Source organism: Osmerus eperlanus, chromosome 2 (assembly GCF_963692335.1).
Source record: "Osmerus eperlanus chromosome 2, fOsmEpe2.1, whole genome shotgun sequence".
NCBI lineage: Eukaryota > Metazoa > Chordata > Actinopteri > Osmeriformes > Osmeridae > Osmerus > Osmerus eperlanus.
The window spans coordinates 17,110,179-17,135,274 of NC_085019.1; the positions used below are offsets into that span (position 1 = coordinate 17,110,179).

A 25,096-nucleotide genomic window follows, 5' to 3' on the forward strand; every position below is an offset into this window, starting at 1 on the left:
GACGGATTGGTTGAATTTATAGTACTCCGAAGGCTGTGGGTGCTCAAAACAATTCACCGCCAGAAGAGTAGGTGGCGCAACGGTTTTTTGTAAGTCGTCGTCGAGTGTTTATTTACCTAGGTTATCGAGAAGTCGGAGCAAATTAGCCGTTTCATCAATAAAATACGCACATTTTCAGCAACTACACTGCCCATTTCTCGTCACATTTTAATTCAGATGCTGATTTACATGTACTGTTTAGCTGAAATATGAATTGTAAAAACTTACAGCAATGGCGGTCAAAGGATTCTGTTCGTCCTGTTTATCACGGCAACCCCGCCCCCGCCCCTGACGCAAGCGGTTCTTAATACGGACCAATCACAGCCATGGGGTATCCGTAAAATGACGGACGGACAGACGGATAGTCAGGAAAATCAGGAGGTGCACGTAGAGCTCTCCGAGGGGCTCTCCGAGGGAATTCCTGGTCGGAGAGGGCGTTCCCTGTGTCCGTCTCCGTAAAAACGGAGAAGTATAAATCGGCCTTAACTATTTTGAAAACACTTAACCTCAGGGACTCTAACCCTTTTGAGGACACTTAACCTCAGGGACTCTAACCCTTTTGAGGACACTTAACCTCAGGGACTCTAACCCTTTTGAGGACACTTAACCTCAGGGACTCTAACCTTTTTGAGGACACTTAACTTCAGGGACTGTAACCTTTTTGAGGACACTTGACCTCAGGGACTTTAACCCTTTTTGAGGACACTTAACCTCAGGGACTCTAACCCTTTTGAGGACACTTAACCTCAGGGACTGTAACCCTTTTGAGGACACTTAACCTCAGGGACTTTAACCTTTTTGAAGACACTTAACTTCAGGGACTGTAACCTTTTTGAGGACACTTAACCTCAGGGACTTTAATTATTTTGAGAAAACTTAACCTCAGGGACTCTAACCCTTTTGAAACATAAAAACGGTTGATTTCCCACCACTGTTTGATTAGGTACGATGAAACATAGTAATCGTCTAAATTTGGTTCTCAGTTCCGAATAGCAGTACTTTTTTAACAGGTGTCTGCTTACCTTTTTTATATTGAGGCGCGCCCGACGATTACGTCTGCCTCCTCGTACCGGTGTATGGGTCTCTCTCCCGATCTGTCGGTCGGACCGGAACCCTCTGGACTCCCTCTTTTCAACGTCGGGGTCACCATTTGAAGGATTTTAATTTTGTTGTGTCTATTCTAATATGTAATGATGGTATTCAATGACACAAATCTGTGTTCTAGATAGAGTGGTCTGGAGTCGCAGAGGTCCCATAATATCAGCTTTAATGCAGCAGTTGGAAATCAACAAGTACAGAGCTCTGGGGTTGTCTACGTTTCCCTTCCCGCAACAGAGTTTGGGCTGGTTCACGAAGTCCAACTGGCTATCTTTCCCTCCCCAGCATATATTATACAGGGCAATTAAAACACTAAGATGAAAAGAGGGTTGAGCTTGTTCTCTCGTGCATCACAGAGTTGTTCTTGCCTACGCGTCCCACCTGCTCGGGTCCACCCGGTTTCAAGGTTGTTTCTGAAAATGAAGAGATAGACACAAAATACAGCCTTTTTCCCACACTCTGTGGTCGAAACTCAATGTTTAAGCCTGAGCACACTTCTCAGTTCATAAGACAGAACTTTAATAAGCACAATTCATAACTTTACTAAGCACAATATATTCGTTAGTTTTATATACCGTATTTTTCAGAAAATAAGCTGCATTTTCTATAAACCGCACCCCACCAGAATGGGAGCTTTGTGTTTATAAATCTATATATGCCACACTTGATACAGGAACAATGATACCAAGCAATGCACTACTATAGGCTATTTTACAGCATGCCGTTGTGTAACACACTTCGAAAACGAAAGTAAGTGCGTAATGTATGTTTTCTATTGCCCGGGAATTAACCTTTAGACGCGTGAGTTCTAAATATTTCAGACAGTCCCCAAAGTGTAAGTTATTTTTCCGAAACGGTAGCTAGCTACCTTTAGTTAGCTTCCGGGCTAAGTTAGCTAGCATAATACTCGTAGCAATGCTACTACCATGCTAGTGTTACTTGGTAGCCTTCTCATTAGTACATTTTGAAGCTATACTAAAGCGTTTGTGGCATAGTTTTTGTCCATCAGAAAATATTCAGTTGGAATGTTCAAAATCGCATATATGCGACGTGACGCTGTGAGACCCGCATTCGAACAATCACATGTGCACACTACTCCTTAACGGGTTAAATAGCATTCACGAAAAAAGTGTTTCTACTGTTGTTTTATTATAAAAACGTTTTATAAGCCACATAGAAATATAAACCGCACCACCACAAGAAAAATTTAAAATCGTGGTACAAACCGCAGCTTTATTTCCAAAAAATACAGTAGACTATTACTGTACCATGGGACTCCAGTTTCAAGTGTAGATGGCGGGTTACGCAAGGGTAGTAGCGCATGTAAAACAAAAGTTGCATTTTATAAATCAAGTAGGCGGCCTATATACTACAACTAGCCTGACAGATGATTTAGAATAGCCTACGTTTTGTTCCCTTTACATCTATGGATACAATAGAATAAATAGGCTAATCTTGGGTACTGCATTGTGCACAGGACTTATTTTTTTTGTTGAGCTGGTAGCCCGTGGATGCATCTTTCAAAGATGCGATCCCATCCCCCTAATGAATTTGGTCTCTACAGTTCCTTTCAACGGTGTAGCTCTAGCTTACTCAATTTCCAGTTACCCAACATTCCAACCATTCCATTCTGATAGGCCTGCCCAGAGCCATAGAAAAAGAGAGTTGCGACACGCTTTGATCTCGCCGACACGGCAAATGACGAATGAAACAGGCTCAGTTAAAGAAATCCGAGATTCAGCAGACTCGTATCTACAAAAAGCAGTCCTCCCTGACGTTTTTGGTGTAGAATGGAGTGAAATACAACATTGTGAACACTCACTGCCAGTGAACCACAGAGGAAAAAAGCTAGAGCTTTTTTTCACGTGGTTCCGGTAGCTCGCTGTATTTTGTCAGTTCCAACTAAAAAGCAAAAAAGAGCCATAACTAGTGTGTATAGTAGATAACATCATGCTACATTTAGCCAGTGTATCAGATTTTTGCTTAATGTTTGTAAAAGTTGCATTTTGATCAATATTGCGAGTGGGTAAACCCAAGTCTGCACACTTTGCCATGACGTTATACTAACTACAACAGTGACTTTAGAGAACTACCACTCTGCATTAATCTGTCTGACATGCCCCCAAGCATGGTGTACTGTGGGAAGGCAAGCGATTTGCGTCGCTGTAGTAGACATGCACCGTAAGAATAGCACTTATACCATTGTCTACACACAAATGTATGTGAAACAAATGCAATTTGTATAATTAAATTATTGTTATCATTTTTCACATATATATATATATACAGTATATATATGTAGCAATTACATATTAGGTATATTTATACACTATATATTAAACTTTGTCTGAATAACAGAAGACTTGCATACGGGAGCCCTTGCGACATCTGCTGATAGGAAAGAGAATCGCAGACTTGGAATGCAGGAAAAAAAATTGTCTGAATGCGCACCTGGCAGCTATTTAACAGTAAGCAGGAGTGAAATAGCCTTAAATTTGCTTTTCCCGGTGGGATTTAGATTTTAATAAAAATTGATGTGTGATAAAACACACATCAATGAAAAGTCAAGAAAGCAGGGTCCTGGAATTTGACCAAGTGCAAAGATACAAAAATATATATATCTTCACTGGGTCAAAATCTTCTTGTGTTAATGAGTTGAACTGTGGTTGTTAGGCTTAGTGAAGCAAGATAACGAGAATTGGTCCCGGGTTGTTTTACTTGCTTCATAGTACAGTGCCCTGAAGTCCAGAAACCGATCTTTGTCAGAATCCAAAACACAATAATTTAAGGTTGTGGCTGAATTTGAATCTCAGACCCTTTAGTCAAAATTAAATAAATAGGTAAATAAATAGATAAATACATCAATAAATATGGCTATGAAATAAACCCTGAAATAAAAAAAAGATGGCAATCAATATATAAATATAGCATCATATAAATATATAACAATCCATTTACCTAAATAAATACATTTACTTATTTCAAAATGACATTTTTGTAAAGATTACATTTATTTCATGGGACTTTTATTTCCGAATGCTACATTTATTTATTGAGACTTTTATTTCCTAATGCCACATATATTTCTGAACACCACATTTATTTCTGTGCTGTATTTATTTCCAATCCTTCATGCAAGCGAGAAGGGCATGGTTATCTTCAGACCAAAGCAGCTGCTCAAGATCGAAGGCAGATGGGGACATCTGGATTCAAGAGATGATTAAAAACATAAGTGGTGTCAGAGATGGCATGCTGGCCTTACTAGATCAAATTGATCAGCATGGCTAGACGGGACATAATTTTGGCACACATTGAAGATTTTGTAGAGGTACTTGGCTCTACAGTGCTCTACAGAACATAGACATTGATCACGACGTCTTAAATAGTTTGCAAGGGTAGACGGCAAGTGTAGAAAGCCACCATGGGGCTAAAGAGATTATTCCTTTTGCTGCTGTGTATCAAAGGGTTAAGCGTATTTTGATCGCATTGTCTGGGTTAACTGCAACTATCTAAGTATTAATTTGTAATATGTAATGTCATAAGGGGATGTAATACTGTGGTAAATATGGCTATTGCCTCGAGACAACCCAAAATACGTGATTAGCCTACATTCGGGTATTGTCTGGTGTGCCCACGGTAACCAGTTGTTTTCGATGAACCCAAAACAAAATGTTGCCTGAATGCCAAGGTAGTTAATAAATACATGACTGAAAGAATATTTGATCCATGAGCTCACATTGTAAAGCAGCGGACTAACGATTTTATGTGTTTTTGCTCTAGTGCGATCGAATCCCACTACATGCAAGCTTGCAAAGGTTTTATTTTCTTAGCCTACAGCAGCAAATATATTAGATGCGACTTGAAATCGCCAGCAATGTTTGCGAATTTGTGACGAATCTGGTGATAGAGGCAGATGGCAGCTGCTGCTGTTAGGTGAACGCACACCTGTGCTACAGGGAGCTACCTGTATGGGGGTGACAAGTACCCTCACACGGCCAAAAAGCATACAATGTAGACAAGCTTTGCCCACAATGTCTGTGTCGTCTCTGCCTTTTTATCATTGGTTCCCAATGGGAGTGATGGCGGTGACATAGTACGTGTGGGGACTTTTTATAGCTGCGACGTAGCACTAAAGTTACCTTTGTAAACATTGCATTAGCTCGTGTAACGTGTAACCAGTTTGCAAAGCAGACAATCACTGCCACCGATACGTCGCTAAGTCTTCCATTAGATGGTATGTTAGCTATAACCGGTCTCAAGTCGGCAACTGTAGGCTAAATGGCTGGCTAACTATCAATGGGTAAATATAAAAGGACATCATCAGTGTGGCTATTTCATTTAGCTAGTGTTGGGCTGTATTGGCAGAGACCTGAACAGCCAAACCCGTTTTGTCACGGACTGGTCATTAAAATGAGTTGACTGGTTATAGTGGTTTGATTTAATATTGAAGAATTACATAAATTAAAATATCTGGGTTTGGGTACTGTGTACCGTGTTGAATGGGTCTTGATCTGGAAACGTCTTGGTTAGTTGCAACTTTAAATTGCCAATATTGACAATGCGTTAAGAAACTTAAGGATTGCCTCACTTTTCAATTTGAAGCATTAAATCCAAAGGTATGGGTAATGTCTTGAATGGTCTGGCTTCACTTCCGGTCTCACTAGATGATAATACCGGCATGGCCAAATGGTGAGGCTAGATAGTTATAGCTAGCTGCCTTCTTATCGACCTAACTATCCACATAATGGCAGATGTAGCGACGTAGCGGTGGCAGTGATTGTCTGCTTTGCAGACGTATCGGTTTCAGTGATTGGCCATGTGATCTTTGTTAGGTGTAGCGACAGTTGCTAGCTTTTTTAACATTACCTGGCACTAATCACCACCCATATTACCTGTACTACCTGTACATCTTGCACTTAAACACGGTGCTCGATAAGTCTCAAACTATTTAAGACTTTGTGATCAATGTCTAGGTTCTGCACTTATCCGCCCAAGTACCTCTACAAAATCTTCAGTGTGTGCCAAAATTATGTCCCCTGACAAGCCATGCTGATCAATTTGATCTAGTAAGGCCAGCATGCCATCTCTGACACCACTTATTTCTTCCATCATCTCTCGAATCCAGGTGTCCCTATCTGCCTTTGATCTTGTGCAGCTGCTTTGGTCTGAAGATAACCACGCCCCTCTCGCTTGCATGTGGGATTGGAAATAAATACAGCACAGAAATAAATGTGTTCGGAAATATATGTGGCATCGTCTGTACAAAAACGTAATTTTGAAATATGTAAATTTATTTATTTATTTTGGTAAATGGATTCAGCTATATATTTATATGATGCTATATTTATATATTTATTTCCATCTTTTTTTTCAGGGTTTATTTCATAGCCATATTTATGTATTTATCTATTTATGTTACGCCTACTGGGAGACCCGGGCCACGACGCTCCCTCTCTCCTGAATATTAGGGATGCGTAACGACGCGCACCTGTTTACCCGTTTGTCCTCGGCTGTAGCCAATTATGTTTATGTATTTAAGGAGTGAGTTTGTGTTTGTCATTTGTCGGTTATTGTCACGTTTTATGTTCAGAGTGCATGTTAGACATAGACCTGTAGCTTATTAGCAAAAACTTTTATCCTAGTGAGCTATTCACAGTGTCGGAAACCGCTACGTTCAGTGACTGTTTAAACAAATAAGTTTGTTGTGGCAGGCATTGTTAGATTTGTCCCAAGTTCAAATAGCTATGATTCAGTCATCTTTTGAAATATCAAGGTGAAATGTTGCACGGTACTTCCGAGTGATACTAGTGAAGATGGTACTCCATCTTGAAGCCTGTTGGTTTGAAAAACCATCAGTCAAAATGACATTAGATTTATTGACACGTAGATTTGGAGGCAATGTGGACAATGACATAAATACACCCCTTTCAGCCATTTTGCGTTTTATTCATTTTTCCTAAGTAAAAAATGGAAAGACATCAAGTCTACACCTGTGTACTTAAGTTCAAGTCAATTGGATTTACGGTTTGAGAGAAGAAGAATTCTTTAGGTTTTCCCAAATGTTCACTGTACAGGAAAAACCATTGTGCGGTGAATTAGGCCTACTATTATCCATCCATCATGTATGGTGAATTAGGCCTGCTATTATGTTTGTGGGGGTAAGACAATTGGACAAAGAGCATATATAATACATTTTGATCAATATGTCATAAGCGATTGATAATGTAGGAAACAGCAGACAATTGTTTTTGTATTTTATTTTATTTAACCTTTATTCGCCCAGGCAAGATCATTAAGAACAAATTATTATTTACAGTGACGGCCTGACCTTGTTGTCTGAATAATCATTTGCATGAATGTACCAGAGCATTAGTGTTTTTTTTTTAAATGAATGAGGAATTGCTTTCATGATGTGCATAAGTGACTCGATGATTTGGAGGTTGAAAAAGTACTTTTAAGCATTTCAATTGTGGTAAATGTTTTGTGGTTCCAAAGCCAATGAAAAAAAACTGTCATCACCCACTGCATCACAGGCACTGTACTATCTATTTATAATTCCAGAAATCTGTGTGTGTGTGTGTGTGTATCTCACTGACATAACTGACTCCATCAAGGGCACTGTGCACTTGTGTTTGTAATTTTATACGGATAACCAAAATAAATCAGAGTAGAGGCTGGATTTCAAGTATTTCTATTTGTCACATTACAGGGCTGTACAGACAGTAAACAAGTGCAAGATTGAACTCACTGGTCACTTTACGTTGATACATTTCTCACTAGTCACTTTACACACTGTCACTTGCAGTTCATGATTTCACTAACTTACCCCACTTGTCTTAGGTTAGTATAGGTCTTGTCTTAGGTTAGTTAGGTCTATAAGGTCAGTATAGGTCATTATGTGTATTAGAGGTCTAGTATATTGTATTTTATATTGCATACTATTTTGTATATTTAGGAAGTTTATTATTATTTCATTTATATTCTATTTTAGCTTATCAAAGATGTAGTCTATGTTCTTAGTACTTACATGTTATGTAACTTGAAACTGCTAACATTTCCATCCATGTCAAAGACTAGGCATGTATGATGATTCACCTTATATATGGGTTATTCTACAGATGCACCTAATTAATGGTCTAGTGCTTGACTGAACACCCATGAAGCCACTTGCAAAACTCCCTCCCAATATGTGCCCAACTATTTCCTGTCAGGGTGGTGTTTGGCCCAGAGATGGTGATGCTGGGACCAGACGAGCAGTTTACAGTGCTGTCCCTGTCGGGGGATAAGCCCAAGAGGGCTAACGTCATCAAGACCATCTGTCTGCTCCTGGGGCCTGACTTCTTCACGGACATCATCACCATTGAGACAGCAGACCATGCCCGCCTACAGCTGCAGCTCTCATATAACTGGTAAAAGAGTGTTAATCTATGGTAACAGAGGGAAAGTGTGTGTTTAGCCTATATTTGTGTGTGTGTATTTTAATGTGTACATACTGTATCAGTATGTGCATATTTTATATGAACACTTTTAACATCTGTGAACAACACCAGTATATTTTGTTAACCAAGAAAGAGCTAGAGGAGGGGGGAGCAGAACGCACAGATTTTGGGAGCCACCTGGTTGGCTGTAGAAGGCTATGGACAGGACATGGAAGCTTTTATTGGGTCAAATCGAAAGGTCAGTGTACAGTGGCCATTTTGACACCAAGATATCAGGAATATCAAAGTTATGACCAAGTGTACGTGAGTGACTGGACGCTTCAGTCTGCAAATTTAGAATGTTGCAAAAAGAGTTTATGGCTGTTTATGGATGTAATACATTGTTTTGGAGGAAATACTTTACTTGGTTGGGTTGTTTTGACCTTTGGGAATGTAACCAGACCATTTTTGTTGGGATGTTTTGCATAATTCGACAACTCCTTGTTAGGTGAGTAGTCTCTGTTTGCTTTCACTTTGTTTACATGTTCGTGGTCGAACAAATACGTTGATTGTGCTGTTGTGACTCAATCTTGTCGGTGGTTTACATCAGTAGAATCACAAGAATTGTAGCTTTCCAACGATATATGACATGTGTAGCAGTCAAACAATATTTAGTGCTTTAGTACTTAAAAATCTGCCGGCCTGCCGTGGAAGGCTATTACTGTAATCACCGTAGGCAATATAAAGGCTTTAGACCCATCAGCTCACCCAATTAATATCCTTCCCATGAAAGTAGACAACTGTTTAGACAACTGTTCATCTTATAAATATATGTTGTCCTTTCTTTCAATCTCTTTCAGGCATTTTGATATCAAATCTCGAGAGGATCTGGTGGTGGCTGCTGCTCTTTTCTCTGTGCCAGATTTTGTTGGTGACGCATCCAAAGCAATCGCCTCCCGTGTCAGAGGGGCTGTTGCCTCCGTGCAGTTTGACGACTTCCACAAGGTCTGACAGTTAATAGTTGCCAGTTTAAACGAGTCCTTCTTGACAATTTATTTAGGTTGTTTTCTAGGTCTGTCTTTTACGGCAGCGTATTGCTGCCACACCAGAAAAGAAAAAATCGGATCAGTATCACGTTATAACGTGATTTATACCATGGTCTGGGTGAATACTCGATTATGATTGGCTGCAGGGGTGTCCATTATCAGGTGATAACGGACACCCACTACGTAATTGCAGCAAAACTGTATTTTCACCGTTCTAAATTATTCCGCTGGCTACATGGTATATGAGCCTGTACAAAGTTTCTGAAATAAGTAACCATAACAGGGACGGAGTCAAAGCCTCCATTTACAATTTTGAAAGACTTTAACAAGCTAACTTGTATTTACAACAAAGAGTGACTTCAATATTTATTTTAACCTATTTGAAAAATGTTACTTTTCTGAATGTAGTGTGTCAGTGTCACATAACCGCTCATCTCACATCCCATTCGCTATTCACCTCGCTAGTCAATCTACTGCAGACAGGCTGCGGCCAACACGACAGTAGCAGCAACTCTACACATGGCCGATTATTTTCTTCTTAAAAATCTTGATTTTATTTGGGGACAATGACATGGCTCGATAGCTGGCTAGTCATGTTGTTAAACATATTGTCAAATTATAATGACTGTTTGGAGAAAATGTAAACTTTGATGTGGTCATCTCACATCCATTTGCTATTCAACTCGCTCCACAGGCTGCGGCCGTACTGTAGCCTAGTACTAGTATGGCCGATACTTTATTCGTGAAAATCTTGATATTGATTTTGGGACAGTGACATGGCTGGTTAGCTAGCAAATCTTATTGTCAAACATACTGTAAAATTATATTTACTGTTTGTCAACCGTACACAATGTTATTGCCTCTGAATCTTGCTAGCATAACGTTAGCTTTCGGGCTAATAGCTCAGCCAAGGGAAAGCCCGGTGTTGGTTCTATGAGCTGAGCGGACTATAAAATATCAGAGTTGGCTAACGTAAAAAAACGTTAGATTTCTTTTGCAAAACGCCTGAAAACATAAATTAATGTTTGTAAAAAAAAAATCGTTGGCAAGTGACCATGGTATAAGCGGGATAATGCCCTTCGAGGTGTCCAATATCACCTGATAATGGACTCCGCGGAAGCAACCGTTCACGCCTCCGCATCGTCCATTATCAGGTGATATTGGACACCTCGTCGGGCATTATCCCTTACATGTTTCTTGTTATAACAAGATGTTCATCACGTTATAACAAGTTATTTTCATGTTATAACGTGCTGCAAACGTGAACATTATAACAAAATAACAACTGGAAATAACATGAATAGTTTAATGTTATAACGAGAAGTGCTGGGAGGTAGATCCCTTCCCCCAGTATCCGGTTGTGAACTGTGCACTAATTATAGGCACTTAATTGGCCTTTTGCAATGAACTACTATTACCATGGCCCAAAATACGGACACACCACTGTTGAGATTTCTACGTAATCGCGGTGTACCAGAAGAGTACCTCTCACGCATGGAACAAGAACATGTAAGTACATTTTTACTTAGGCCAGTTCTTGTAAAAACCTGTATTTTATTCCAATGTTATGTTGTGCATGGTTAGCATAAGTTAGCTAGCCAGCCAGCCTGAGTGGCACAGTCCACTTTTTTCTTTTCTTGGCGCTGGCTCAATGAGAAGGTCACGCAGAAGGTTACATAGCCTATAGTATAGGCTATGTAATTAAGTTGGATCAGCTGCGTAGTGTTGGTTAGGGTACTGCCATCACCAGAGTGAAAATAAGCCGGTGCTTCAAACACACAAATCGCTGAAGGCAGAGTTGTATTTATTGTTCCCATACATGACTATTGGGAGTCGCTTTGCATTGCGGATAAATAATAATCATCAAAAGAAGTTACAAAGTGCACAGAAACTCAAGGCTCCAGTAAAGTTATTACAGTCAGCCAAACCCTGCCAGAACACCACCTACCCCTCTGTCTTTCCTTTCGGTGTGTGTGCATGAGCGTGTGCATAGTGTGGTGGGGGAGGGTGTCCCAGGTGTTCCCAGCTTTGTCTTGAGTTGTAATAATATTGTCTGTCTTCACAGATTGATGAGACCATCATTGACTGTTTGGACGATGACTGCATATGGCGATCGAATAGCAGCAAGACGCTTCTGTTTGGAAAAACAAGGTCCAAGTGCAAAACAATCAAAAAAACATTCACTGTTTGAAAAACTTAAGAAAAAGATAGATGGGTATCGATGAGAATGATGATAGTAAATCTGATCATGAGGAAGCTTCTGCTTCAAAAAAGAAAAGTTAAGCAAAAAACTATAAATGGGCTGAAAAAAAGACTAGAAAAGTTGAGGTGGGTGGATTCATTAAGGTAAACAAGTAAGAAAACGCAGAGGAGGGGGAACAAGGACCCTCAATGTACCCAAGGAGTCCAAAAAAGCTGACATGATGTAGTCGGGTGCAATCAGATTCCAATCCCTCCACCATGGCCAGGAAAAAAGAGCTGTCCAAGGATGTCAGGGACAAGATTGTAGACCTACACAAGGAACATTAACAGAACAATTTGGTGGAAATGTTCTGTTAAAACACATAATTTCATGATAATAACATTTTCAAAACTAGCTATTTTAACAGTTATTTTGCAGATATTTACTTTAATCCCACGGACAAATAACTTCTTAATAACATAGTTTTTGGTTTAGACATAGGAACCTTGAATTGTGAACTGAGCTCAGGTAGTTGACGTCATGCAATCCCAGCATGCACCAGTCAATATCAAAGACTACAAAAGCCTGCAAAAGCCTTTTTGGGGCTATCTCGTTGTTTATGATTATTGACCAATGCACTTTTAGTAAAACTCTCTCTTGGAAGTCGCTTTGGATAAAAGTGTCTGCTAAATGAATAATTGTAAAGACTCCAGAGTAGGATGAAGGGAAGTTTATTAGATAGTTGTGTAGTTAAAGGTTTAAGTTTAGTTAGATAAGCATTGTTTGGAGTTTTGTTGTTGTGTTCGTTCTGTTTTGATATGTGTAATGTGATCTGTAGTTTGGATAAATTAAGTGTTCACCCTGGGTGTGACTGTTGTCCAGTTAGATTGCGATCTAACCTGTCTTATAAAATAAACGTGCGGCGAGCAATATTCCTCTCCCATTCATACAGCTAGCTGACGCTACAGTTGTAAATATCTGGATACTGGTTATGTATGTTGTGCAAATGACTTGTTTTGAATGAACATGTTAAATCATTGGGTGTGCTCAAGCCTTCGGCGAGAGCACAACCTTTGTTCTCTCACATATATATTATTATTGGCCGCGAAGCGGCGAAGCCACTTAAGTGTTTCTACCTTTTCTTATTGGTGGCCAAGCCGCGAAGCGGCGAAGCCACTTAAGTGTTTCTACCTTTTCTTATTGGTGGCCAAGCCGCGAAGCGGCGAAGCCACTTAAGTGTTTCTACCTTTTCTTATTGGTGGCCAAGCCGCGAAGCGGCGAAGCCACTTAAGTGTTTCTACCTTTTCTTATTAGGGGCCAAGCAGCGAAGCTGCGAGGCACCTATTGTTATTGTTAGTATTATTATTATTAGGGGCCAAGCAGCGAAGCTGCGAGGCACCTATTGTTATTGTTAGTATTATTATTATTATTATTATACTTCTTAAGACTGGGTGTCTATGGCAGGCCCTAGAAGCGCTTGGTCGAAAGTTGTGAAATTTGGCACACTCATTGGGGACAGTCCCCTGGTCCAATTCACAAAGTTTCATGTCCCATACTCGGGCACTCTAGCGCCACCAATGGGTCAAAGTTGGACTTGTGTTTACACACGCAACTTTTGAACCGTATAACCAATTTTAAAAGATGAGGTACCATTGGATTCCCTGGACCAAGACGAGTTCAACACACCCTATGGGGTCAATTTCCGGTTATATAGATTTTCCGCCATTTCCGGTTTTAGCAAAAACCTTTGAAAGCCTACTCCTCCTACAATTTTTCTTCAATCTTCCCCATAATTGGAACACATCATCGTCAGAGCAACCCTCACAGAAGTTATCCAAAGATTTTTGATTTTCAAAACCGTTTGTCCGGTACAGCCAATCAAAATCGGCAGCAAAGACACCAAACAGGAAGTTGGGTCATATCTCAGCCAATCCTTGAGAAATCAACACCAAACTTGCTATGATGACTCGGAACCCTCATCTGAGGATGTCCAAACAATTTGGTGTCATGTGATCACTGGGCGTGGCCGCAGGATGCAAAAATGTGTTTTGGCCAATAACTGTTGATTCGTTTGCCTTTATTAAGTGATTCCTTTGTCTCATGATATCTTGGGACATTCCGTGTGTGACACATGATAACTTGTGATAACAGCCGAATTGATGCGGCCGCCATTTTGAATTACTGAAAAAAACGTTTTTTCTGTACTCCTCCTACAAATGTTTTCCAATCTTCACCAAATTTGGCAGAGATCATCTTCAGACCAGGCCTCACAAAAGCCATCATATTTTTTTGGGATTTTCGAAACCGTTTGCCCGGTACGGCCAATCAAAATGTGCCGTTAAGCCAGCAAACAGGAAGTTGGGTCGTATCTCAGCAAATCTTTGATGTATTCACACCAAACTTGTTGCGTGTACTCGTAACCCTCTTCTGAGGATGTACAACATGTTTTATGGGTCATTCGACTGCTTGGCCACCTCATTGCTGCTTGCAGCTATATTTATTATTACACTTCTTCTGCCATTGGAGTCTATGGCAGCCCCTAGAACCGTATGGTAAAAAGTTGTGAAATTTGGCACACTCATTAAGCACAGTCCCCTCTTTATATTCACCAAATTTCATGTCTCCCATTGGAGCACTCTAGCGCCACCAACGGGTCAAAGTTGGACTTGTGTTTACACACGTAACTTTGGAACCGTATGACCGATTTTCAAAAATGAGGTACCATTGGATTCCCTGGGTCAAGACGAGTTCAACACACCCTATGACGTCAATTTCCGGTTATATAGATTTTCCGCCATTTCCGGTTTTATCGAAAACCTTTGAAAGCCTACTCCTCCTACAATTTTTCTTTAATCTTCCCCAGAATTGGCACACATCATCGTCAGAGCAACCCTCACAGAAGTTATCCAAAGATTTTTGATTTTCAAAACCGTTTGTCCGGTACAGCCAATCAAAATCGGCAGCAAAGACACCAAACAGGAAGTTGGGTCATATCTCAGCCAATCCTTGAGAAATCAACACCAAACTTGGTATGATGACTCGGAACCCTCATCTGAGGATGTCCAAACAATTTGGTGTCATGTGATCACTGGGCGTGGCCGCAGGATGCAAAAATGTGTTTTGGCCAATAACTGTTGATTCGTTTGCCTTTATTAAGTGATTCCTTTGTCTCATGATATCTTGGGACATCCCGTGTGTGACACATGATAACTTGTGATAACAGCCGAATTGATGCGGCCGCCATTTTGAATTACTGAAAAAACGTTTTTTCTGTACTCCTCCTACAAATGTTTTCCAATCTTCACCAAATTTGGCAGAGATCATCTTCAGACCAAGCCTCAAAAAAGCCATCATATGTTTTTTGGATTTTCAAAACCGTTTGCCCGGTACGGCCAATCAAAATGTGCCGTTAAGACAGCAAACAGGAAGTTGGGTCGTATCTCAGCAAATCTTTGATGGATTCGCACCAAACTTGTTGCGTGTACTCGTAACCCTCTTCTGAGGATGTACAACATGTTTTATGGGTCATTCGATTGCTTGGCCACCTCATTGCTGCTTGCAGCTATATTTGGTGGCCAAGCCGCGAAGCGGCGAAGCCACTTAAGTGTTTCTACCTTTTCTTATTAGGGGCCAAGCAGCGAAGCTGCGAGGCACCTATTGTTATTGTTAGTATTATTATTATTATTATTATTATTATTATTATTATTATACTTCTTAAGATTGGGTGTCTATGGCAGGCCCTAGAAGCGCTTGGTCGAAAGTTGTGAAATTTGGCACACTCATTGGGGACAGTCCCCTGGTCCAATTCACAAAGTTTCATGTCCCATACTCGGGCACTCTAGCGCCACCAATGGGTCAAAGTTGGAGTTGTGTTTACACACGCAACTTTTAAACCGTATGACCCATTTTCAAAAATGAGGTACCATTGGATTCCCTGGATCAAGCCGAATTCAATGCACACCATGGCGTCAATTTCCGGTTTATAGATTTTCCGCTATTTCCGGTTTTATCAAAAACCTTTGAAAGCCTACTCCTCCTACAATCTTTGTCAAATCTTCTTCAAAATTACCAGATATGCTCTTCAGACCAAGCCTCACAAAATTTATGGTAGAGCTTTTTGATACCCACAACCGTTTGTCCGTGACAGCCAATCAAAATCAGCAGAAAAGCCACCAAACAGGAAGTGAAGTCATATCTCAGCAGTTGTTTGAGGCAGTGAAACTAAATTTGGTAGGCCGCCTCGGAAGCTTATTCTGAGGATGTCCTCCAAAGATTGTGTCATGTGACTAAAAGGGGGCGTGGCCGGAAGCATAAACGTGTTTACGCTAATAACTGTTGAAGTGTTTACCTTAATAAAGTAATTTCTTTGTCTGTTGATGTCTTGTGAGATATCAAGCCTGACTATTAATAACTTTTCATAAAATTCGAACGGACGTGGCCGCCATTTTGGATTTCATGGAAAAGTATAAAAACCTTTTGCACGCCCCAATTTTTGTCCAATGTTTACCAAATTTGGCAAAGATGATCTTTAGACCCAGTTTCACAAAAGCAATCAGAAGAATTTTCAATTTTCAAAAACGTTTGTTCGGTAGAGACGATCAAAAGCGGTGGCGAAGCCGCCAAACGAGGCGCAAGAGCATATCTCAGCAACCATTTGCGCGATTGTCACCAAACTTGGGTTCCATCGTTCACATGAGGAGCAGAGGAGGCCTGCAGTGTTATACCAGAAAAATAACTTTGAACTATCAGTACTCTTGAACGCAAACATACATTTCAACCAAACTTGGTGTGTTGCATGAGTGCAACAGGTTGTTGTGACTTAATTGTTGCACAAGTGCTATGGAGGCCATGTCCTGCTCTGGACTGCTTGGCCCCTCCATTGCTGCTTGCAGCTATATTTATTATTACACTTCTTCTGCCATTGGAGTCTATGGCAGCCCCTAGAACCGTATGGTAAAAAGTTGTGAATTTTGGCACACTCATTAAGCACAGTCCCCTCTTTATATTCACCAAGTTTTATGTCTCTCATTGGAGCACTCTAGCGCCACCAACTGGTCAAAGTTGGACTTGTGTTTACACACGTAACTTTTGAACCGTATGACCGATTTTCAAAAATGAGGTACCGTTGGATTCCCTGGATCGAGACGAGTTCAACACACCCTATGACGTCAATTTCCGGTTATATAGATTTTCCGCCATTTCCGGTTTTAGCAAAAACCTTTGAAAGCCTACTCCTCCTACAATTTTTCTTCAATCTTCCCCAGAATTGGAACACATCATCGTCAGAGCAACCCTCACAGAAGTTATCCAAAGATTTTTGATTTTCAAAACCGTTTGTCCGGTACAGCCAATCAAAATCGGCAGCAAAGACACCAAACAGGAAGTTGGGTCATATCTCAGCCAATCCTTGAGAAATCAACACCAAACTTGGTATGATGACTCGGAACCCTCATCTGAGGATGTCCAAACAATTTGGTGTCATGTGATCACTGGGCGTGGCCGCAGGATGCAAAAATGTGTTTTGGCCAATAACTGTTGATTCGTTTGCCTTTATTAAGTGATTCCTTTGTCTCATGATATCTTGGGACATCCCGTGTGTGACACATGATAACTTGTGATAACAGCCGAATTGATGCGGCCGCCATTTTGAATTACTGAAAAAACGTTTTTTCTGTACTCCTCCTACAAATGTTTTCCAATCTTCACCAAATTTGGCAGAGATCATCTTCAGACCAAGCCTCACAAAAGCCATCATATGTTTTTTGGATTTTCAAAACCGTTTGCCCGGTACGGCCAATCAAAATGTGCCGTTAAGCCAGCAAACAGGAAGTTGGGTCGTATCTCAGCAAATCTTTGATGGATTCGCACCAAACTTGTTGCGTGTACTCGTAACCCTCTTCTGAGGATTTACAACATATTTTATGGGTCATTCGACTGCTTGGCCACCTCATTGCTGCTTGCAGCTATATTTATTATTATTATTATTTTTATTTCTTTTTGCCCCCCTAAAACTCAGTCAATATTTGGCCTACATAGACAACGTAGGTGTCAAAAGTTTCGTCTTGGTAGCGATTGAGTTGCTTGTATTGGGATTTACGTTCCGTTGCACGGTTTAAGTAGAAATTACGTTTTTGTGTCGAAAAGTGAAGCTAACGGTGGCTAACTTGCTAACCACAGTCAATGACGCTACTTACGTCACTAACGTCACGAAAACTCGCGTGACTACCTCTAGCAGAATATTAGTTTAGCAGCTCCATAACTTCTGGGAGATAGCTAGGCTAACTATAGCTTTACTGCAAGGCAGCTGCAGAAACCCCACAAGCAAAGAGGCCAGGTGATAACTATTTACTAATTTTACTTTGTGATATGACACACAATTGTGATGTGTAATGTACAATATAAGCTGATATTATTAAGGAAGTACATCTACTTTCGGAAACAGTAGTCTACTATTTCACTGAAGTATTAGCATCATGACATTAGCCTGTGTTGCCCGGGCAACACATACTACAGTGGTCTATGATGTAGCGTTATCTGTTTTCAATCGTTAAAATAAACATTCCTCACATATACATTTTCGTTGTAGGGTTTATTCTGACTTTAGTAAACGATTTGTTGGTGAAATTACCATTACCTGTGGTTTCAAACCAGTGTGGCTCACTGCAACGCTGTAGCTTACGTGAGACACACTACAAAAACATCTAGCTTACACAACTGTAGGAAGTCAAACGGCGACAGAACATGTTCGGCACTCCCCTTACTTAAATCAAAAGTCTATCTAACTACTAACCTGAACTTCATTGCCACAGCCTAAACGTTGTCAATCTGTTCATGAAAATAATTAATTTCAGCTTAAACCGTACAACGGAACGTTAAATCCAATTCAACCAACGCAATCGCTACCAAGACGAACACAGCAGTAGTCTAGTACTGTACCGTAGTAGTACAATTTACCGGGCAGCTTCTCCACACAGGGCTATATCGCATTTTGCGTTGTTACTGACAATGATCGCTACCAGTGAGCTTTTTATGAATGAGCGATTTTCCACTAAATAAATGTCAAGCTTATTTACGTTTTGGGGGGCACATTTTCAGTTAGCAGATGGTACTGTTTGAATCGCGATTCCATCTTCTACTGCCGGGTAACGTCGTAGAATAATCTTCAAAGGGGGTTCTTTATTAATGAATGAATGCAATGAGTAGGCTAAATGCCTGAAAATATCATGAGAAGGGAAAAACTTAAAATGACGTTTAAATCATAGAGATTAGGTCAATTTTTACACCGGTCTGCCCAATTTATTCGTTTTGTTTCAACGATGAGGCTGCCTTTTGCAGGGGAAATGAGAAGACATCTATTTCATTCTACACTTCACTCGTATTTTCAGTTGTAAATGAGCAGCAAAAAAAAATGCTTTTAAATCTATGTCATCTTTATAAATAATAAGTATGCATTTTTATATAAAATATACAGAAATATCAGTTGTAAAAATGTCATTCAAAAACGGACCCCTGTGCAACCGACGCAAGCAAGCACACCCTACAATTTCCCCAGAAATTGTACCCTCTCTAGTTATATCTTGTTTTGCCTTTATTGAATATTTTTATTTATTGAAAATACTGTATTTTTACATTGAAGTAAAAAAGAAACGTGTCATATTGTGGGTTTATAATGTGAACGTACACAACGTACATATGTTTGTCCCCCCGCAAATATGGTTTATTCAGGATAATAGTACACATTTAAAATTAGAAATGCTGTTTTTTTACAGAGAAGTTCAATTAATAAAAGTCATATTTACCGGCAAAGAACAGCCTGTAATGTAATATTACAGATATATCTTGTAAATTTGGTACAGGAAAATTACAATCATTTTACGGTTAATTAATGTATATATTTTTTTTTTTTACTGTAATTTAATGGGTTTAATCTGGCGTCCCAGCTGCCAGATTGTTCCTGTTTTTTTACTAGTTTTTTTTTACAGTGTAAATCATGTTTTGCAGAGGGGTCAAATACTTATTTCACTCATTAAAATCAATTTTATATGTTATAAATCAATTTATTAAAATGTTGACGTGTTTTTCTGGATTTTATTGTTGTTGTTCTGTCTCTCATTGTTAAAATAAACCAACCATTAAAATTATAGACTGATAATTTCTTTGTCAGTGGGCAAATGTACAAAATCAGCAGGGGATCAAATAATTATTTTCCTCACTGTATGCGTCCCCTTCGGGGATTTCTCCGTCTTTGCTCAACACCACAGGGTTCTAGAAACTTTAACAAATGCCTCACTGTACTTTGGGTCACAACATACCCAGCTTGGATCAATATCCCGTTATAACGCCACACCATATTGATGGTGTGGCAGCAATATGCTGCCGTAGTCTTTCTCTCAGTTATTGGCTGTCAATAAAAAAATCCAGCAATCCAAAAAATACATTCTGCTCCTGTGTACACAGAATTCTAACCGCATCATCTGCTCGGCGGTGTTCGGCTTCGATGACAAACTGACTGTACGCTCCAGTCTCCGCTTCAGCCAGAACGGTCTGGTGATCAGCAGTGTGGACATTCAGTCAGTAGAGCCTGTGGACCAGCGTACCCGTGATGCCCTGCAGAAGAGTGTCCAGCTGGCCATTGAGATCACTACCAACTCTCAGGAGGCAGCTGCACGGTCAGAGAGTCATATATCTTTAGCTTTGGTGGTTTGCTCTGTCGGATATGTATTATTTTATTGTATTTGTCTCCACTGTGCACTAGAGATTAGTTTTGATGCAACTGTTGCAAGTAGGCTATGTGAGGCTTCTACATAGAGTACCCAAAATAACTGTTTCATTCAACACTTTCACGCTTTGTATTTTGAAGAGTAAATAAGCAGCAACAAATGTATGCTTTTTAATCTATGCAATCTTCGATAGTAAGTATGCATACTTTATTTGTATTTTTATATATATACAGACATGTAAGTAAACTTATGAAAACTCTTGTCCTTCTCCAAATGTTTGGATGTTTGATATTAGTTTAATTAATAGGTTTGGAGGTGATATAGTTAAATAAATTGTCCCACTGCAGCGGCCGCAAACACAACCTCGTAATTTCTGGGGAAATTGTATCCTCTCTAGTTCTCCCTATTATTTCAAACATTTGGCATTCTATCTTAATAGTTATTTGATATTCTCTATAAATTATAATTCCTCTGATTTACAATGTAAGAGCTACAACATCAGGCCTGAGAAGTCTGTGTAATCAAGTAATTTTGACTAATAAATCAGTCACTGGAGGTGTTTTCATGGACTGCAGCCACGAGGCGGAGCGTTTGGAGCAGGAGGCACGGGGCCGCCTGGAGAGACAGAAGATCACGGACCAGGCCGAGGCTGAGAAAGCCAGGAAGGAGTTGCTAGAGTTGGAAGCCCTCAGGTGACCAAGAGCAGGAGGATAGGCTTACTAATGTCATGGCCTTCAAGCAATGATCTTATAGACATGCTACTGCACAACTGGAACTATGACTGTCAGCATAGATTAGCGTCAAGACATGACAGCTTGTCATACAGTACCTATGTCAGGTTAGTATAACACAGTATGTGCGTTCGGTTAGTATAAACATCATATATTATACGTATGTTAGTGCTACCAAAACTATCCAGGCTGACAAGATGTTCCTGTACTATTTGTACTACTTGACATTGAGTACTGACTTGTGGTTCTCTAATATGTAGTGCGGCGGTGGAGAGCACTGGGGCAGCGAAGGCCGAGGCCCAGTCGAGAGCCGAGGCCGCTCGTATCCAGGGAGAGGCAGCCGTCAGCGAAGCCAAACTGAAGGCAGAAGCTCAACGTATTGAGGCTGTCCGTAATATACCCCTCCTGAGTGTGTGCGTGTGTGTTTAGCTATCTGTGCGGATGCTTCTGTTTGTGTGCTCTACAACACAGTGCTGTGTGTTGTAAAGGTGTGTAGCGTTTTCACATCCACTGATGTGTGTATGTGTAGGAGGCGGAGCTGCTGCGGCTGGCTAAGGCGCGTGAGCAGGAGCTGCAGTATAAGAAGGAGACAGACCGCCTGGATGTGGAACGCCAGCAGAAGATAGCAGAGATTGAAAGCCTCCGTTTCAAACAGCTGGTGGAGAGCATAGGAAGCGACACACTCACGGACATGGCCAGAGCAGGGCCAGAGCTACAGGTGACACATGTTAAACAACCATCAGTAAAGCACAATACCAATTACAAATATAGCAGCAATGGCGGATTCCTCCTCCAGATTGTGGGCCATTTCAAAATTATTTTTACAAATGATCATTGTACAGAACAATACATCACGCGGACATTGAGTTCTTGAGACTTTTTTGTTTCTCATGAGCAATGAGGCATGCATACCAACTTGATTTATTTTTTGGCCTTATGGGGTCAAAATGCCATCATTTAGAAAATGACAACTTTGAGGTGTGGTATGTAGCGCCACCTATGCTCTTATCAGGCCCATGCTTTCTTATAAGTGTAAGTCTAACGTTTAGTATCTGTGTGCCAAAGCTGAAGAAAAAAAGACCAAGCTGTGTTTGGTTGATTCAACTTCATGGTTCTGGAGAAGAATACTTGTTTCAGCAGTGGCATTAACAGAACGTCTTCTTAACAGACAGACAGGACACTCTTGCCAGAAAGCCTCAAGCTCACGCAAGTGTGGCAATTGTGTTTGAGAGTGAATATGTAAAGCATTATTTAAGTGTTAGCGGAACCTAATAATAATAATAAAACTAACAATAACAATAGGTATCCTCCTGACTGAGGAATCCTAATCAAATTAATAATAACAATAGCTTTCTCCCTGATGGAGGAATCCTAACTAGAGAGGGTACAATTTCTGAAATTGTAGGGTGTGCTTGCTTGCGTCGGTTGCACAGGGATCCGTTTTTTAATGACATTTTTACAACTGATATTTCTGTATATTTTATATAAAATGCATAGGGCCTACTTATTATTTATAAAGATTACATAGATTTAAAAGCATCTTTTTTTTGCTGCTCATTTACAACTCCAAATACGAGTGAAGTGTAGAATGAAATATGATGTCTTCTCATTTCCCCTGCAAGAGGCAGCCTCATAGCTGAATCAAAACGAATACATTTGGCAGACTGGTGTAAAAATTGACCTAATCTCTATGACTTAAACGTCCTTTTAAGTTTTCCCTTCTCGTGATATTTTCAGGCATTTAGCCTACTCATATTGCATTCATTCATTAATAAAGAACCCCCTTTGAAGATTATTCTACGACGTTACCGGCAGTAGAAGATGGAATTGCGATTCAAACAGCACCATCTGCTAACTGAAAATATGCCCCCAAAAACATAAATAAGCTTGACATTTATTTAGTGGAAAATCGCTCATTCATTAAAAGCTCACTGGTAGCAATCATTGAGAGTAACAACGCAAAATGCGATATAACCCTGTGTGGAAAAGCTGCCCCGGTAAATTCTACTACTACAGTACAGTACAAGACTACTGCTGTGTTCGTCTTGGTAGTGATTGCGTTGGTTGAATTCGATTCAACGTTCCGTTGTACGGTTTAGGCTGAAATTAATAATTTTCATGAACAGATTGACAAAGTTTAGGCTGTGGCAACAGGGCCGGATCCAGGGGGGGGGGCTGGGGTCGGCCCCCAGATTTCTGCCGCGCCCCCCCAGATTTCTGCCGCCCCCCCCCCCCCCCCCCCATTGATAATGGGCAACGTAGTAGTGATGGGAAGTTCGGATAATTTTACTGATTCGGTTCTTTGAATCTCGTTCAGTAAAATGAACGAATCATTTTTAGAGTCATTCGTTCATTTCAAAGGGGGGGGGGCGCTATCTGTCCACTGCAAACACGTATCATATTTTAATGTAGGTTAGTGCATGACATGTGCACCAGCAGATACTATTTTGAAAGAAATTGCTGCATTAAAATAATGTATCATGACAGTTTGTATGATTTGGTCATTTATTATCACACTAGCATTTTATTATCACGGCAAACAATTACACTGCACTAAACTGTAAGTGTAAATGTAAAGTGAAAATAACAAAACCAGTCAGTATGGTGACTGGAGCGAATATCATTCACGTCTTACTAAAACAGCGGCCACACGAAAGGGAATGAGGAAAATGTTTCCTCTACTAAAAAATACAATGCGGGTCACGTGAAAAAAGGATCCAAAGACTCGTAGAAAGACCGAGTCGGGAAATGAACGAATCGTTCGTTTCCTCCAGTACAGAGCCTATGCAGGTCACGTGACAAATGATCCAAAGACTCGTAGAAAGACCGAGTCGGGAAATGAACGAATCGTTCGTTTCCTCTAGCTACCACTACAGAGCCTATGCAGGTCACATGAAAAATGATCCAAAGACTCGTAGAAAGACCGAGTCGGGAAATGAACGAATCGTTCGTTTCCTCTAGCTACCACTACAGAGCCTATGCAGGTCACGTGAAAAATTATCCAAAGACTCGTAGAAAGACCGAGTCTGGAAATGAACGAATCGTTCCCTCTAGCGTTTCCTCTAACTACCACTACAGAGCCTATGCAGGTCACGTGAAAAATGATCCAAATACTCGTACCCGAAGACCGAGTCGGGAAATTAACGAATCATTTATGTTTACTTGGACGAGCCTATGCAACAGTCCCGATGCGCGGCCACGAGAAAATGAACGAATCACTCTTTGAGAGGACTCGTTACTCTCGAGTCCTTGTAAGGATTCGTTCAAAATGAACGAATCGTTCACGAACGACACATCACTACAACGTAGGTTAGAGCTCCGCATCCACGTTTACCGATAAAAGTGACATCAACCTCGAATCTCTTGCCACTCACGCACTTGTTCTCGAAGTTATTGTATATCGGTCTTTTGTGGAGGGCTTTTGACGAATAGTAAAGTGTAGCATTGGTGTTTAATGTTAGACCCTGGAATTTCATACTTCTGTTTCAGTTGTAATCTTTATTTGTTTTCATAGAAGATACACGGGTTAAAGACGGTAGTCTTTTAGCGTTAGCCATCAATTGTTCTTTGCGTGCATGTTTGTACCTACAAAGAAAAACCTTTTATCATGCATCGATTTCTGATCCCCAAACCATCTACTTCCCCTGCAACAAGGGATATTAAACTCATACTCCAGAGCAGGCAGAGCGTGCTGGTCCTAGTGGAAGCACTTCCCTGTCTTTCGGTACCAACATTACTGCTGCTGTGTGTGAAGGCGAGCATGGTTTGAATGAAAGCAATCCAATGCAGCCTGTTCTGCAAACGTACCCCATGCGCATTTTCAGCCAAGGTCCTAGGCATCGCTCTCAAACTTGGTTAGAGA

General features: G+C 40.5%; 1 protein-coding gene across 1 annotated transcript in view; it reads left to right on the top strand.

Moving 5' to 3' along the window:
- mvp (major vault protein) overlaps positions 1–25,096 on the top strand; it is an 86,545-nt gene that overhangs the window by 60,136 nt on the left and 1,313 nt on the right. The window contains exons 11-16 of the mRNA XM_062453534.1: positions 8,349–8,546; positions 9,416–9,560; positions 20,241–20,452; positions 21,079–21,195; positions 21,495–21,621; positions 21,764–21,952. Of these exons, the coding sequence (XP_062309518.1) occupies positions 8,349–8,546; positions 9,416–9,560; positions 20,241–20,452; positions 21,079–21,195; positions 21,495–21,621; positions 21,764–21,952 (988 nt within the window). The remainder of the gene's footprint in view (positions 1–8,348; positions 8,547–9,415; positions 9,561–20,240; positions 20,453–21,078; positions 21,196–21,494; positions 21,622–21,763; positions 21,953–25,096) is intronic.